This window comes from Rhinatrema bivittatum, chromosome 8 (genome assembly GCF_901001135.1).
Source record: "Rhinatrema bivittatum chromosome 8, aRhiBiv1.1, whole genome shotgun sequence".
NCBI lineage: Eukaryota > Metazoa > Chordata > Amphibia > Gymnophiona > Rhinatrematidae > Rhinatrema > Rhinatrema bivittatum.
Window position 1 is genome coordinate 21649660 of NC_042622.1, and position 17817 is coordinate 21667476.

The 17817-nt window shown below is 48.0% G+C and overlaps 1 protein-coding gene across 9 annotated transcripts in view; it reads right to left on the bottom strand.

The window, feature by feature from the left end:
* Window positions 1-547: 547 nt before the first annotated feature.
* Window positions 548-17817, bottom strand: part of RAE1 (ribonucleic acid export 1) — a 51284-nt gene continuing 34014 nt past the window's right edge. For 8 of the 9 annotated variants that reach the window (XM_029612476.1, XM_029612473.1, XM_029612470.1 and 5 more), the window contains 6 exons: window positions 17684-17755; window positions 16746-16853; window positions 15023-15129; window positions 14855-14930; window positions 6617-6811; window positions 6308-6397 (listed from right to left, as the gene is read on the bottom strand). In XM_029612476.1, the coding sequence (XP_029468336.1) occupies window positions 6308-6397; window positions 6617-6811; window positions 14855-14930; window positions 15023-15129; window positions 16746-16853; window positions 17684-17755 (648 nt within the window). Of the gene's footprint in view, window positions 704-6307; window positions 6398-6616; window positions 6812-14854; window positions 14931-15022; window positions 15130-16745; window positions 16854-17683; window positions 17756-17817 lie in introns of those variants that run through there. The other variant, XM_029612467.1, reaches the window with a different exon arrangement.

A 17817-nucleotide genomic window follows, 5' to 3' on the forward strand; every position in this document is an offset into this window, starting at 1 on the left:
ATGCAATAATCATTAACAAAACACGGGCACGCTTCAGAAAAAGCAGAGGTGAACAGTAAGCAGAAGGATTAGAACTGCTGCTGGGGAGAGGACAGGATGAAGGCCGTGCAGCGACCCAGAGGCAAATTCTTAGGTGTTCCACGCAGTGTTTCGGATCCCATTCATTTCTTTGCAGCGGATGAATTGGTGTGCGCTCCTGGAGGTGAAACACCTCCCAGTTCTCAGGAATGATTCATCATGAAAACAGCAAGAGGAAGTACATGAGAGACCGTGCTGACTTTCCAATCAGAGGCCAGGGGTTTTTTTTTTCCCCTCATCACTTGTGTGTTTTTAACAGAGCAGCTTAAAATAAACAGTCTTTTCTGCCCGTTTTGCTTTCCGTCCTCTGTTCAGTTACCTTTCTAAGACTGTTCTTCTGTTTGGTTACTCTCCTGTCCCACAGAGTGCCCAGGCAACAGAGAGGCAATACTGGCACAGGTCAGCCAGCGTGAGGAGTCTGGAAACATCCATGTGCAAATGTAAAACAAAATCACAGCCGGCAGCAATATTTGTCTACAAAACTTTTCTTTTTTAATACAAAAAAAAATCCTATTTATTTGGAGAGACAATCAGGTGTGTACATACATTTATACATCTGGAGCCAGCAGGAGTAAACTTTTGCCTTGAAGTTTCATAAATAACGAGGCGTGAAAAGCAGCCAGCTCTGAAAGGGAAACAAACACGGGTTACTTTGGGATCAGCCAGAAAAAGAAACAAACAGCAGTCCTGATTTCACTAACACCTCTTTTGTAGGTTTCTTAACAGCTGAAGATCAAAACTTTCCCAAATGACAAAACAGTTTCTAAAATTCTTTAAAAACTCTCAAAAACCAGGAGAAAAGTATTTTCTCTTTATTTAAATTATTAAAAACAAACAAACCCCAAAACAAAATGATAGAGACGGGCGACTTCATAGTGAAAGTGTTCCTGATCAAATTGGAGAAGGTGCTACCACGGATGCGAGGAGAAGGTGCTTCCATGGATCTGAGGAGGTGCTACCACGGATGCAAGGAGAAGGTGCTACCACAGATCTGAGGAGAAGGTGCTACCACGGATGCAAGGAGAAGGTGCTACCACAGATCTGAGGAGAAGGTGCTACCACGGATGCGAGGAGGAGGTGCTACCACAGATCTGAGGAGAAGGTGCTACCACGGATCTGAGGAGAAGGTGCTACCACGGATCTGAGGAGAAGGTGCTACCACAGATGCAAGGAGAAGGTGCTACCACGGATCTGAGGAAAAGGTGCTACCACAGATGCGAGGAGAAGGTGCTACCACAGATGCAAGGAGAAGGTGCTACCACAGATGCAAGGAGAAGGTGCTACCACAGATGCAAGGAGAAGGTGCTACCACAGATGCGAGGAGAAGGTGCTACCACGGATGCGAGGAGAAGGTGCTACCACGGATGCGAGGAGAAGGTGCTACCACGGATGCGAGGAGGACGTGCGGAGGAGAATAAAGGCCAGTTTTCCGGGAGTCCTTTCTGCTGCTACTGCTTACAACTTCTATAGCACCCACTGCACATCTGCAGCGTTGTACAAATGTACACAAGAGATGGTCTTTGCTCCGCACAGCTCTAGCTACAAACTTAGATTGTGCAACTTCCAGGACTTGTGTCCAGTATGGATTCCATTAAAAAACTCATATTTACGTAACACGTAATAAAATGATATATAGAAAAGTACTCATATGCCTTCACCCTCTTCCTAAATGGTTTAATGGCCCTCTCTCCCTGTATCCTTGTTGGTAATGCTTTCCACAATTTTAGCCCATGCACGCAAGCTCTGCAATCCGTATCGTTTTCTACTATACAATGGTATAAACAAATGATTTTTATCTTGTTCATTAAACAGGTGTGATGACCTTATATACAAGTAGCGATCGTCTATCCCCAGTACAGCAAATCACAAGTGCGAGGATGCCAAGGTGGAATACAGAAAAAGCCTCAGCAACAGGCCGATACAGTAAAGTGTGCTCCGGCAGAGTGCACTGTAAGTCTGCGTTTGGCCGCGCGTTTTCGACGCGCTATTTTTACCCTTTATACAGTAAGGGGTAATAGCGCGTTGAAAACGGGCAGCCAACCCCCCACCCCCAAAACTAATAGCGCCTGCAGCATGCAAATGCATGTTGATGGGCCTTTTAGTCATTCCTGCGTGATCCAGAAATTAATGCCTGCCCAAAGGCAGGCATTAATTTCGGCCAGCACCGGGAAAGTGTACAGAAAAGCAGAAAAAAACTGCTTTTCTTGTCACCCTCCAACTTAAGAACATAAGAAATTGCCATACTGGGTCAGACCAAGGGTCCATCAAGCCCAGCATCCTGTTTCCAACAGAGGCCAAACCAGGCCACAAGAACCTGGCAATTACCCAAACACTAAGAACCACCCATGCTACTGATGCAATTAATAGCAGTGGCTATTCCCTAAGTAAAATTGATTAATAGCAGTTAATGGACTTCTCCTCCAAGAACTTATCCAAACCTTTTTTGAACCCAGCTACAGTAACTGCACTAATCACATCCTCTGACAACAAATTCCAGAGCTTTATTGTGCGTTGAGTGAAAAATAATTTTCTCCGATTAGTCTTAAAAGTGCTACTTGCTAACTTCATGGAATGCCCCCAATCCTTCTATTATTCGAAAGTGTAAATAACCGAGTCACATCTACTCGTTCAAGACCTCTCATGATCTTAAAGACCTCTATCATATCCCCCCTCAGCCGTCTCTTCTGCAAGCTGAACAGCCCTAACCTCTTCAGCCTTTCCTCATAAGGGAGCTGTTCCATCCCCTTTATCATTCTGGTTGCCTTTCTCTGTACCTTCTCCATCGCAACTATATCTTTTTTGAGATGCGGCGACCAGAATTGTACACAGTATTCAAGGTGCGGTCTCACCATGGAGCGATACAGAGGTATTATGACATTTTCCATTTTATTCACCATTCCCTTCCTAATAATTCCTAACATTCTGTTTGCTTTTTTGACTGCTGCAGCACACTGAGCCGATTTTAAAGTATTATCCACTTAATATCATAGCGATATTAAGTTGGAGGCCCCAAAAGTAAAAAAAAAAAAAGTAAAATAAAAATTAAAAACTTTTTTTAAATCTGCCCGCAGCCTGCAGGTTGGAAGATGGACGCTCAATTTAGCCTGCATCCGTTTTCCAAACCCGTGGCTGTCAGTGGGTTCGAGAACCATTGCCGCTAAAATGGAGCGTTGGCTGTCAAACCCGCTGACAGTTGCCGCTTTTTACTGCGGGCCCTAATTAGCATACCAAGGCTTCCTGAATCGCGCGCCCAGGAGAGTGGCCTGTGCGCATGTCAGGAGAGCGGGTATAACTTATTAAGGAAGGATACAGAGGACAGAAAATGGGGAGGAGGAGTAGTGCTTTATGTCATAAACAATATCTAAATAACTGCAATGCAAGGGACGTGGGGTAGGGAAGCAGCATTATGGGTTGTCCTAAAAAAAAAAAAAGAAGATGGTGCTTCCATTTACATTGGTGTGATCTACAGGCCTCCGTTTCAGACAAAAGAGCTGGACAGATCTGGCGGAAAACATCGAGAAATGTTGTTTGTTGGAGATTTTCATCTTCCAGATGCAGATTGGAGCATCCCTTCAGTGGAATCTGCAAGAAGTAGAGAAACAGTGGATGCCCTTCAAAGGGCAGATAGAGGGAGGGAGAGATCCTCAACTTGGTACTCACAAATGGGATAATGTCTCTAATGACTGAGCACCTGTCATCTTCAGATGGTAGGGTTTGATATAGCAAATAAGATACGAGAAAGTCGCAGGAAGACCCGAGTTTTGAATTTCAGAAATATGGAGAAATGGGGATGATCCTGGAGGAAGAACTAGAAGACTGGGAGACAATGGGTGAAGTGGGCCAAATTAAAAGGAGCTATTACAAAGCCAAGAAATCTGCATGTCAGAAAAGTAAACAAAAGTAAGAGGAGACAAAACCGATCTGGGTCTCAAAGGAGGTGGCTGAACAAAGGCAAAAAGATCAGTGTTTAGGAGGTATAAAGGATCCCAAAAAGAGGAACACAGGGAGGAAACTCTGGTGAAGCCTGAAGGAGATGAAGAAAAATCAGGCAAGCAAAAGCACAAGCTGCACCGACGACGACCTGAGGACTCTGAGTACTTGGGGCCTCTCGTCGACTCCTCCTCTCTGCTGCCTCTTCGTTGTGGGTTACCTTTTTTCATGCTGTTTTGCTTCAGCTTGTTCTTTTTAATTAAAAAAAAAAAAAAAAAAAGGATACTCTGGGATGAAGCAAATTCGTTTGGCCTGGGGCCATTGAGGGCGAACACAGAAACTCTAGGGAGGTCTCTCGGTATTTTAAGTGTCTCAGTGGCGGTGAGAGCCAAGTCTTTTGGGGAATTGCATTGGTGGCAGCAGTGGGATGGCATAGTATAACTGTGGATAGTTGCAGCCTTGTTAGCTGAACTGAGTGACAATCTCCTGGAGTGAGCGGGCTCCCAAATGTGGCAAGGAACTTTAATTTGCCTGGTGACTTACCCTATAGGTTGTATCAGTGCCACTTGTGGAGGCCTCTGTTTGAGCGCAGTTATGCAATCTGGCGGAATCAGAGCTACTCGGAGCGCGCATAAAAATGTTTGCGCCTGACTGCAATTTGGGGAAACCATTACGATTATTGCTGCACTAATTTTAAGCTGTAGACAAGAGCAAGAACAGGGGCATTTATAAGCACTATTACAAGGGGACCGTTTTCTGTTACCGCCGGGAGTTTCTCCTCAGGCAGGAACAGCAGCCATTTTGAGGTACTGGAGAGTGAGACACAGGGCCAAGCTTTGTCAGCATCCCACAAACAAAATACTTGCCTGAACCTAAAACTCCAGGACAAGAAAAACCATCAATCAGAGGCCTTCCCAGTACAGGGATGCCAGGGACAATCCTTCCTGTGTCACCCATGCCCTTAGGGGGTCAAACCCAGACGGACATCAGAACTCACAAAATGGAGTCCGTGACCAGATTCAGCCTGTTCAGACTGCCGCCGCCAAAACCTCTGCTGCTGCCATGGACATAGAACACCTGGAATCAGAACCTGTAACCTAGAAAAGGTCCATCTGGCACAGGGCCAGCCGATCTGAGGCCCACAGGACTGAGCACAGCAGCTTTCCACCCTGTCTCACTCTCCAGTACCTCAAAATGGCCGCTGTTCCTGCCTGAGGAGAAACTCCCTAAAATGGCCGCCGTTCCTTGTTGGGCAGGCTGAGTACCACGAGGCAGCATTGGGGCGCCCGCACCATGGGACCGATGTGCCTGCCTCCTCCTGCCCCCAGCTGCCCCCGCTGACGGGCCATCGCCCCCGGGAGCAGAGGCTATCTCTGGAGAGCTGTGCTGCCGGCTCCCCACAGGATTTGCAGGCCAAAGCGCGCGGCATCGCCACGCTGAACAAGGAGGGGAGGCCACGAAAATAAACCCCGGAGCCCGGGAGGCTGAATAAGAGCACACAGCTGCAAGAAAAACAACGCGTTCCGATTCTATTTTTTTTTTAAATTCGCGTTGGCCTCACCGGAGCACAACCCGTGGTTGTCTCTGGGCCAGGGGGAGAGGGACCAGCCCACCGGTAAATCTCCCCCCCCCAGTCATTCACCGGCTGCTGCTCTTGGTACACTGGAGTGAAGGGCAAAGCACACGTTAGGCCTACCACCAAAGAGAAATTACTCTGCTCCTTGGGAGGCCCAGATCTTTTTTTTTGAAACTTTGTTTCAGCCAAACAAATTTAAAGGACTCCTGTCACTGCAACTTTTTTTTTTCCCCCCCTTGTTACAGTTAATTAGCCAGGACTGCAGGTTCTGCCACCTTCATCTGCTGGAGACAGATAAATACTGAAGGGGCAGCAGGTGGCGCATCCGACTTACAAGGGTGTCCTTCAAGTTTTTCTCTGTCTCCATCTGCTGGAAGGGAGGCATAACCCAGCAAATTGGGCTGATCCGGGAACGTACAGGGAACTGCACATTGTGCGCCTGTACAGCGCTGCAGACATCTGGTATGCACTATACATATAACCATTGCTAAGGATAAGAGCTGCTCCAGGATTCGTATATTTTTACAGGAATGCGGATAACACATCATGCACTGCCATTTCTGAACGCTTAAAGTGCATAGCACTGGGTCAGATGTTTACAGTTACCGGAGTCAGTTTATTTTCTTTTTATATTCGGCATACTACTAAGTCAGTGATCCAAAATAGTACTGCCATGGGAAAATGAAAAACAATACCTGTGCACGGAAGAAAAAAAGGTTTTACTCACCATTTCTTATTTCTGGGCTTTAACTCTTCTGCCGCATTACGCAGAAAAATATAGTTTTTCTTTTGTGAATTATAGAATTCATGGCCCTAAAGACAAAGACGACACTTGTTACAAAAGAGCCAACGTATTACCATTAATTTGCTATGAAATCCTACAATTAGAAATGCCAAGTCCTGCATTGACTTTCCTTTACCCACACTTGACTTGTGTAGTGACAGAGGATTACTTAACACACCAGCTGCAGTGCAACAGGGCCTGTCAGACGATGTCCCTTTAAGTTTTAAAGAATCCAGAATGCCTCTGACCTTTGACCAATCGTAACTGGAGGAGTATGCAAAGATGTTGCCGTTGTGATTGAACGAGCAGGCAGAGATTGGCTGGTCCAGCTGTTCTGATGTTTTTAGCTTTGTTCGTGCATCTTTATCCCAAAAGCTGAATCGCCCGTCGGATCCTACGGTCGCAAGGGTCCCGTGGACAGGATGGAAGGCAATGCCATTTACCTACACAGGGATGCAAGTTATCTTAGCGCAAATGGAAATCATATCCTAGCTTGGTTCTCATGGCAGATTAAAAAAAATATATATTTTTTTTATATGAAGAAAGAAGAGCTAGAAGTGATAATATTTCATTGGACCAGCATGATATATCTGTGACCAGCTTTCCAGTGCTCCCTGATGAAGGTTACCGAAAGGAGCAGAGCACTCAAAAGCTACTCACAGATGTAGTAAATGGTCCAATAAAGATATCATTTACCCTGATTTAGGGGCATAAATGCCATACTAGGTCGGACAAAAAGGAAAATTGGTTCTTACCTGCTAATTTTCGTTCCTGTAATACCACAGATCAGTCCAGACAAGCGGGGTTTTATTCATCTAAACCGATCTGATCATGGTTATTTAACCATGAAGGTCGGTATAGAAAAGAGTTAAATAAATAAATAAAATCCCTACCAGCAGATGGAAGCAGAGAAAAAAGAACTTTTGGGCACTGCCACATATACGAGAGTGCCACCTGCAGTCCCTCAGTATCGACTGATACCAAAGCCAAGATAACTAAACCAGGGGGCGAATGAGGCCCCTAAGATGGATACCCCTGAAAAAACTGGATAACCAACTTAGAAACATTAAACTGTAAAAACATGTTACAAATCTTAAATTATGGAAGCTCTGCTTTGCCAACAAAAAAATCCAGCAGCAGAACAAGCAGTCTTTCGGCATAGATCACCAGGGTGGGCCTCTGGACTGATCTGAGGTATTACAGGAACGAAAATTAGCAGGTAAGAACCAATTTTCCTTTCCTGAACATACCCAGATCAGTCTAGAAAAGCGGGCTTACCAAAGCCCTCCTATACCGGGCGGGAACCCGAAAGACCAGCTCGAAGAAATCTCTCCCCAAAAGGAGCTGTCTCCAGGGCTCGCACATCCAAACTGTAATGCTTAGTGGAAGTGTGAAGCGAAGACCACACCTTGGCCCTACATATCTCCTGGGGAGAAATTAGCTGACATTTAGCCCAAGACGCCGCCTGAGCTCGAGTCGAATGGGCCCCTAAGTCCCACCGGAACTGCCCGGCCCTTGGAAACATATGCAGCGGAAATAGTCTCTTTCAACTAGCGAGAAATGAATGACTTAGACGCCTTCTCTCCCTTTTTGGCTCCCCCGAAAAGGATGAATAAATGATCAGAGCGACGGAAAGAGTTGGTGACCTTCAAGTATCCCAACAAAACGCGTTGCACATCCAAAAGATGGAGCTCCCTTCCCATCGAGGGATCCTGAGCCCAATCCAGGAAACCGGGTAACTCCACTATCTGGTTCACAAGAAACACAGACACCACCTTAGGAAGGAACTAAGGCACTGTCCGCAAAGACAACTTATCAGACGAAATTTGGAGAAACGGATCACGGCAAGAAAGCACCTGCAATTCCGAAATCCTCCTAGTCGAGCAAATAGCTACCAAAACGACTGTCTTCAGGGTAAGGATCTTTAAAGGCGTCCGATCCAGTGGCTCAAAAGGCTCCTCGCAAAGGGCCCGCAATACCAGATTGAGATTCCATTCCGGGCAAATGTTGAGGAGAGGTGGACGGAGATGCTCAACTCCCCGAAGAAAATGCACGACATCTGGATGGGAAGCCAAAATCTTCCCCTGCACTTTCCCTTAGACAATCTAAGGCCGAAACCTGGACCTGAAGAGAACTATGGGCCAAACCCTTTGGATAAGCCCAAACTTATCCAAAAGCTTGTTATATAACCTCTGTATACTCTCCAAGTTCTGCCTTTCGCCCTGTTTAATGTATTTTCCCTGCTGTTACAAGTTACATGTAAACCGATATGATGTTTCGACGAATACCGGTATATAAAAACTTTAAATAAATAAATAAATAAAGCCCAAACTGCAAAAAAGACAAAATATGAGAGACTGAAACCTTAAGAGGATCCAATCCCTGTTGTCCACACCAAGTCTCAAAAAACTTCTAGACCCTGGCATAGGCCCAGGAGGTAGAAGGGCGCCTCACCTGAAGGAGGGTAGCAATAACCCCTCACATGCAATCTCCGCCTCTCAAAAGCCAGGCTGCTAGACGGACGCGATCCACCCAATCCGAAAATATGGGACCTTGGTGTAGGAGGTCCTGCAAGTGGGCAAGGTGTAGTGGTCCGTTCACCGCCAGACGAAACAGATCTGCGAACCATGGTCGACGCGGCCACTCCGGAGCCACAATCACTACTGGCCCTGGATGAGCTTCTATTCTTTTGAGCATCCTCGCCATGAGAGGCCATGGAGGAAAAACATATAGAAGAATCCTGGTTGGCCACCGGCATACTAGGGCATTGAGCCCCGCAGCCCCTGACTCCCTCCGGCAGCTGAAGAACCTCTCTGTCTTGGCGTTGAGACTCGTCGCCATAAGATCCAACTGAGAAGTCCCCCAAAGCTCGCAAAGGAGACCCCAGGCTTCCAAGAACAGTTCCCACTCCCCTGGATCCAACTGCTAACGGCTGAGAGAGCCCGCTTGGATGTTGTTCACGCCTGCGAGTTCTGGCCACGCGAACAATAGCTGAGCCTCCTGAGCCACCACGGGACTCTTGGTTGCCCCCCTGGCAGTTGATGTAAGCCACCATGGTCGTGTTGTCAGAGAACACTCGTACCATGCGAGTGCGGACCAAGGTTAGGAACACTTTGAGGGCTCTGCGCACCTCTTGTCTCCAATCGACTGATGGACCACGCCTGCTCCGCCGTTGACCAGAGGCCCTGAGCTGACTTGCCCAGACATACTGCACCCCAGCCCCGAAGACTGGTGTCCGTAGTGACCACCACCCAATTCAGGACCTCGAGGGGCATCCCTTTCTCTAAATTGCTCCTTGTCATCCACCAGTCCAGACTGGACCTGGCCAACGGCGAAAGAGATAGGGGCAGAAAATGTTGCTCCGACAGTGGACTCCAGCGGGACAACAATGCTCTCTGCCGGGGCCTCATATGAGCAAACGCCCAAGGCACCAGTTCCAACTTGGACACCATCTATCCCAGGACATGCAAGTAATCCCAAACTTTGGGACACGGCAGACGAAGTAAACAAGCTATTTGCCCCTGAATCTTCTTCACCCTATCTTCCTTGAGAAACACTCTGCCCTGCTGAATGTCAAAGCGGGCACCCAAGTACTCGAGGGATCGGGAAGGAATCAGGTGACTTCTGCAAATTGATGATCCAGCCCAGTGACTCCAAAAGAGATCTCACTCGGACCACGGACCGCACACACTCCTCCTATGACTTCGCCCTGATCAGTCAATTGTCCAGACAAGGGTGAACCAAAATTCCCTCCTGTCGCAGGGCCGCACCTTCGTGAAAGTGCGAGGGATGGTGGCAAGACCAAAGAAGGGCCCGAAACTGGAAGTACTGTCCCAGGACCATGAACCTGAGGAACTTCTGGTGTTCCAGCCGAATGGGGATATGAAGATAAGCCTCAGTAAGATCCAGACTCCAAAAACTCTCCTTTTCAGACTGCCGCGATCACGGTGCATAAAGTCTCCATCTGGAAGCGTGGCACCTTCAAACTCTGGTTGACTTTTTGCAGGTCCAAGATGGGCCGAACCACTTTTTTGGAACCACGAAATAGATGTGATACCTGCCTCGTCCCCGTTCGGAAACCGGTACCACGGCCTCCAGGCTTAATAACTGCTGAAGCATCTCTTGGACAGCTGCTCGCTTGCTTCGGGAAAGACATCATGACTTCCTTGACAAATTCCAGCACCCACTGGTCGGAAGTAATCTTGGTCCACTCCTCGTAAAAGCCGGCCAGTCTGCCCCCGATCACCAAGGACGAGGTGTGGACCTTTCTGATTTCATTGGGAGGATTTGATTCCGCCTGCCCCCTGGGCGGACCCCTCCCCTAGATGCTCTTCTGGACGCCCGAAAGGATTGCGGTCTATTTGAGGACTGCCTCGGAGATGTCACTTTCGGGCCTCGAGTCCAGAAAGTGAGGCCGAGAGGAGAAAGGCTTCCGGGTAGACTTCTTATCCCTCCGGCAGTCGATTGCCTTTCATCTCCCCCAAAGACTTAATAAGGCGGTCGAGATCCTCACCAAACAACAGTTTACCCTTAAAGGGCAGATTACACAGTTGTGATTTCGATGAAAGATCCGCCGACCCGTTACGCAGCCACACGTGGCATCTGGCTGCCACCACCGAGACCATACCCCACGCAGTGGTCCTTACGAGGTCATATAAGGCATCCACTCCATAGGCAACTCCCGCCTCCAGGCGAGCTGCCTGGGTTGGGGAAAGAACCCCGGAAGCAGACTGCTCCTGCGGATTCTGGATCCAACACAAACATGCGTGCTGCATCAGACTGGCACAGACCGCTGCTCGCAACCCCAGAGCCAGAACCTCAAAGGCTCGCTTGAGGTGCACCTCCAGTTTTCGATCCTGAACGTCCTTCAGCACGGAGGCTCCAGCGACCAGGATGGTGGTCTTCTTGATGACCACTGAAACAGTCGCATCCACCTTCGGAACCTTGAGGGCATCCAAACGCTCGTGTAACAGCGGGTAAAGCTTCGACATGGCTCTGCTCACTCTCAGTCCCGAATCCGAGGAGTCCGCACTCACGGTTGATCAGCTTCTGCACCTTTTTAGGAATGGGGAAGGCGCTGGGAGGTCTCCGCAGGCCATCGAGCAGTGGATTAACACTTTCTGTATCAGAGTCCTCCAAACAAAGCTTGACCCCCATATCCTCCAACACCTGGGGAATAAGAGGGCGTATCTCCTCTGTCTTAAAGAGACGGATTACCCGCGTGTCATCGCCCTCGGCCTCCGGACCCGCCCTAGGATCTCCTGGGTCTGGGGGGCCCGCAACCTGATTACCCACCGAGGAACTATCTCCATCCTCCTGAGAATCACCCGAATCCTCAGACTTGGAATCCAAATGTGCTGGGTGACTTCCCTGGGACAGTTTCCATGACCCTTCGGAGCCCTTAGGAGGCACCTTCGCCTGTTTTGCCGAATCTGCCAGACTGTCCTTAAAACTGCGCTTGCCTGCCTGCCTAGCCAAGAAGGCCTCATGCAGCAAAAGAACAAACTCGGGAGAAAACCCCCCAGGACTCTCGAGGGTCCCTTGGGACTGCCAGGACCTCAAATCCATTGGGTCCTCCTCCCGCGGCTGTACAGCGGAGGAAAGGGGGAGGGGGAGGAGACTCCCCGGAGCCCTGGGGAAGAACCCCCCTATCTAGCTATCCTTCCGTGGACAAAGCAGGACCCCCCTGCGGACTGAGCAACGCTGCCACGACCCACGAGGCTCTTCAAGTCTTCGGTCGCTTTGCCGAAGCCCCCTCCCCCCCTTGCACACTCCGCACAGAGGAGGATATTAATTGCGGCCGACCAAACCCCGCAGACCCAGGCGGCCTCCACCAGTGGCCTGTCCGTCATCGGGCTAAAGCAAAAGCCCAACTGCCACTCTACAGAGCCCGTGGGCAAACGCGGAAGGGGGGGAAGGGACGCACAACGTGGCCACTGCCGAATCCAGAAGAGGGCGCACTGCCGCGAAAAAATTCTCGCCAGCACAAAAAAAACCCCAAAACGCCAGCACGGCTCACGAGCAAAACAGTCCCCAAAAACAAAAATTCACACTCACAGGAGGCTCCTTCCCCGACCGGGGCCACCCTCCTCTGTCGGTGCCGTTCCAGACTCCCCTGCAGCGCCTTAGCACCTTGGGCCCTGCTCCCGACGATCCTGACGGGCAGCTCAGACTCTACGCCCGAGCTGCCGCTGCTAGCAAAGCAGGCCCTGTTCTTTCTTTTTTTTTTTTTTTTCAACTTTCTTAAAGGCCCAGAGCACCCACTAAGCAAAAACATTCCAAACCAAAGAAAAAAAACAAGGAGGGATACGTTCTCCTGGGCCGGCGCAGGGGCTTCGGGTCCCCTGAGGGAACCAGACCACTGGCTGTCAGGGATCCCGGGGTTGCGGGTGGAAACTGGTCAGGGGTATCCAATCCCCTGGCTCAATCCGAGGAATGGCTCTTCTCAAGAACCTGGCACCTCAGGGAGTAAATTTCCTCAAAATATTCAATCAGTCAAGACTGCAGGTCTAGCACCTCTACCATCTGCTGGAGGTAGAGAAATACTGAGGGGCTGCAGGTGGCCCTCTCGTATAGCTGGCAGTGCCCAAAGTTTTTGTTCTCTACCTCCATCTGCTGGTAGGGAGGAATAAAACCCCGCTTGTCTGGACTGATCTGGGTATGTTCAGGAAGGTCCATGTAGCCCAGCTTCCTGTCCGACAGTGGCCAATCCAGGTCATAAGTACCTGGCAGAACCCCAAAGAATAGATCCAATCCTTCTTTGCCCAGGGATAAGGCTTTCCAAGTCTATCTGGCTAATAATGGCTTATGGATTTTTCCTTCAGGAACTTGTCCAAAACCCTTTTTGGACCCAGCTATGCTAATACCTCTCATCACATCCTCTGGCAGAAAATTCAATAGCTTGTGTGCTGTGAAAAAATATTTTCTCTGATTTATTTTAAATGTGCTACCTATTAGCTTCTTAGAGTGTCCCCTAGTCCTAATACTATTTGAAAGAGGACATAACCGTTCCCTATTTCCCCGTTCCACCCCAGTCATGATTTTGTAGCCCTCTATCATTTCTATGGACCACCGTGGCAATCACAATTATTTTTTTGCAAGATCTGACTTTTACTCCAGCTGCAATAATGCAGAAAGCAAACACGGCTTACTTATGCAGTCAAATATAGATTTCTGCACCACATCTGAATAGAAAGCACAACTGGCATGGAGAAACACATCTTAACTGTAAAGGAACGCGGGGATTTGAATTATTTGCGCCTCAGGGAGCGTCTTCTAACTTCTCTTCTTCTGTCCCTTCGCACCTCTACCATCTGCTGGAGTCAGAGAAATACTGAGGGACCTCAGGTTATGTAGCAGTGCCTCTAAGTTTTGTTCTCTGCCTCCATCTGCTGGTAGGGATGCATAAACCCACTTGTCCGGACTGATCTGGGGTACGAACGGCACATACTTTGGTGCTGAAACTCCACACATAGCAAATTGTGACCACTTTGCAACTTCCCCTCTCCTCCACTTTTGTGCCTTTTCCCTTTTTATTCTTCCAGTTTTTTAATCTCTTTCTCCCTACCCAGACAGTGCGCTTGGGCAGCTTTAGATACTTTTGTCAGCCTGAGGACTGGAAGGCTCTGTCCTGTACGTTACGCCCTCGGCATCCCTCATTGCCTGACAGGGGCCACCGCTATAACAAGAGAATACCACCTCCGTGGCATGCCCAGGCCCAGAGAGGATCTGGCACCACAGCCACAACCCTGCAGCAGTCAGGGGCTCTGCTTAAAATAACATTTCTCTGGAAGGCAGAAGGCTTTCTCCAAGACTAAGCCCACCGGCAGTTAACCATGCGCTTGACTGTCTGCCTTCTCAAATGCATGAAGTTCAAATCCTGCCACCTTCACGGGATTGGTTTCCTGATAAGAACATAAGAAGTTGCCATACTGGGTCAGACCAAGGGTCCATCAAGCCCAGCATCCTGTTTCCAACAGTGGCCAATCCAGGCCACAAGTACCTGGCAGGATCCCAAACATTAAACAGATCTCAAGCTACTATTCCTTATTGATTAACAGCAGTTTATAGGCTTCTCCTCTAGGAACTTACCCAAACCTTTTTTAAACCTAGTAACACTAACTGCCATAACCACATCCTCTGGCAATGAATTCCAAAGCTTAACTATGCACTGAGCTGAGAAGAATTTTCTTAGTCTTAAATGAGCTACTTGATAACTTCATGGAGTGACCCTAATCCTTCTATTACCTGAGAAAGTAAATAACCAATTTACATTAACCTGTTGAATCATCAGGCCACATATCTAACGCTGTAGATTATTTCTATTTCAACACGGTCCACTACCAATGCTCCCAGCACACACAAAGTTATGCATTGGCCTCTAATGCCTAGGACATGGTTCTGGGCAAGTCATGACATGGTGGTCTGAAAAAGAAGAGATACTTGACTAACTTTGGAAACCAAAGAGCTTCCATGTGAATACTCACAGCATAGATGTCCTGAGGTGCTGTCGTGTTAGTACCATTGGAGCGATGGCATTTAAAAGTGAAGTTATCTTTGGCACTAGGATGGAAAAAATGGAAAATGCTTCTTGAGATTTTCTCAAAGGAAATAAGAAAACAGCTAGCACAGAATGAACAAAACAGGAGACTTACGGATTTGGTGGATTAATGTAATGGATGGCAACTCTTCCTTCAATACTTCCCAGGGCAAAGCCAGTTGGTTTGCTCTGTTTGTCTTTAAATATGGCAACACAGCGATGCTGAATTCAAGGATAAAAAGGGTAGTCAGACTAAAATAACTCGTGTCCCACAGTTTGCACAAAGTTAAAATTCCTCGACTGCGTACAGCTATCGTGAAAAGTGAGGCACTGCTCTAACCCTCAAACACTATAGAGTTCAATGAAAAAAAAACAAAAAAAACAAACCACTCCACTTATCCCACCTTTAATATAAAGAAATAAAAGATGAGCAGCCATCATTAAAGAAAGCATAGCTCCTACTTTGTGAGGCTGAGAATAATGGGATTTAAGAGTTTACGAACGAGTGGCCTGGAAGCTCAGAGGCCGTACTGTGTTCAGCCTTGCAGATGGACCTCAGTTTGACTCCCCGTCCAGGTCCTCCCCCTTCTCCAGATCAGTTGAGGCTAGGGGTGCTGGAGTGGCATTCACAGTCCCTAGCAGGGAGTGAGTCCTGGTCGTCGTCACACTTAACGGTCTGGCAACACTTAACGGCCAGACTCAGGGTCCCGGGCCTGCAGAGTTCCAGAAGGGGCTCTGATGCATGGCCCCCAGCCCTCAGCTGCTGCTGCCATGACTGGACCAAAGGAGTCAGGAGGGGATATTAAATAGGGGGCAATTTCCCAGGTAGTCGTGAATGAAAGCTCGTGGCACCGGCTCTCAGTCCCAATTCCAAGTGAGCCTAGAAGGCCACAGGAGTAGAAGAAACTGAGTTTAGAGACAGATAAAGATAAGGCTTTCTTTGATAATGACAATTTAGACCGATGCTTACAAGTAATCATTATAAATTAAGGAGCAACAGCACAGCACCATGAAAGGTAAAGGCTGGCATAAAGGATAAGATGTTGTGTTGGGTCATCATCAAGAAGGACCTCACCGTGTACAGGTGCGTCACCGATGCCAGCTCAGTTGCTGACAGCATCTGACCCAGTATTTCAAGAGCCATGATCAGGCATGGAATATACTGATAAGTAAGTAGATTGATCTAGCCAAAGGTAAAAAGATTTAAAGGCACCACCACCTTTTTTTTTTTCCCCCCCCAAAAGATCAGGACTGCAGGTTCTGCCACCTTCATCTGCTGGAGACAGAGAAATACTGAGGGATCGCAGGTGGCACACCAGACCTAGAGGTGTGCCTCAAGTTTTTCTCTGTCTCCATCTGCTAGAAGGGAGGCATAACCCAAGCGGTCTGGACTGATCCGGGTATGTACAGGGAAATACTGATTTGCAAATTACAGACCTTTTAATAAAATACAGGTGTAATCACTGATCTGATTAAGTTATGCCTTCTGTACGTTTTAGCGCACTTCTCTTACTATTTGCCTGGACTCTGCCTGGTCTAAGCTGCACAGGCAGCCTCCAAAGAGATCTCTCTGATGGGGGTCAGGGTCCGACTAAGAAACGAGGAACAGACCCTGCTACAACAATCAGAGGTGAAATGCCGTTCTTTTAATTAAAAAAAAAAAAAAAAAAGTCATTCCTAACTTCAAACTGATACATTCAAGTTATCTAGTTTGCTTCAAACACCAGCAGCTATGCCTTTCATTTATTTAAAAGCACCTTTTCCTCGTGTACCTACAAACCTAGTGCATGTTCATTCTGTATTGCACAAGTACCGGGGAAAGGAAGGCAGACTCTTACCTGATGTTTAAGTGGCGATTCTATTCTTCTAAATTCTGAGGGCTGGTTCTCCAGCTGGTAAACTATCAAACCTCTCTCTGCGCTGGCTACAACAGCCATGGGGTATACCTTCCGCACAGCAATTGTAAAAAAAAACAAACAAAAAAAGACAATCCGTTACTGGCGTGTGGGGGGAGGGGTCTTCTTTTATTATTAAGGAACTTCTGGTAAACACAAAGAAAAAAAGCATTCGGTGATCGAGACCCTTCTGAGCATGAAATGAACCAGGCAGCGTCTCTCGTAAAGACTGCTTACTGCCATTTTAAAATCACATCTTCAGGGTTTTCCCAACTGGAAAAGTACTGGAAACTGAAAAAGAAAGGGAACTAGAAAATCCAAAAGGCTGCCCCGACCTAACGTTGGGCTCCACTGATATAGCAGTGATCTGTGACTGGAGAAACCTGTTCAGCACCTACATTTTGGTTTCTGGTAAAACTCCCATTCTGAATGAGCTCATTACGAGGGGAGGGAGCCTCGGCCAGCGCTCAAACGGTGACACCCAGTGGCCAGATTCATGGAGGGAGCCACGAGGCCTGTGGCCCCTGGCAAGGGCTGCCACTGTGATGGCTACGCTAGAGGCTACAGGAACCCCCCTCCGCCCACACAGGTAGCTGCAAAACGAAGGTTCTTGGTGTTGTGGGCCGAATGAGCTGGAAACCCAAAAAAGAACAGGAGGATACTCCCAGGCCAAAAATATAAATTCATTATAACTTCCAGGGAATACCAGCAAGAAGAAAAATGTACACTGGTAAAGGCGGAACTGCTTAAAGCTGCCACAGTTTTGTAATTTCAGCTTTGATGGTTTCAGGTCCGAGGGTACACGTAAAAAGAAGCGTCTCCTCTCAAACGTTTTCTAGTTTAGGTCCTCCTTTTCCTCGCTTTGAAATCACCAAACTCACCACATCCGCGCAGTAACATCTTTCAGGCAGCTGCAATGTCATCATAGGATTTGGCGATCGAGTGTCCCAGAACTGCAACGGACAGGGAAAAGGACAGCCCAAGAGGCCGGGGAATAATCAGAGGACAACCGAAA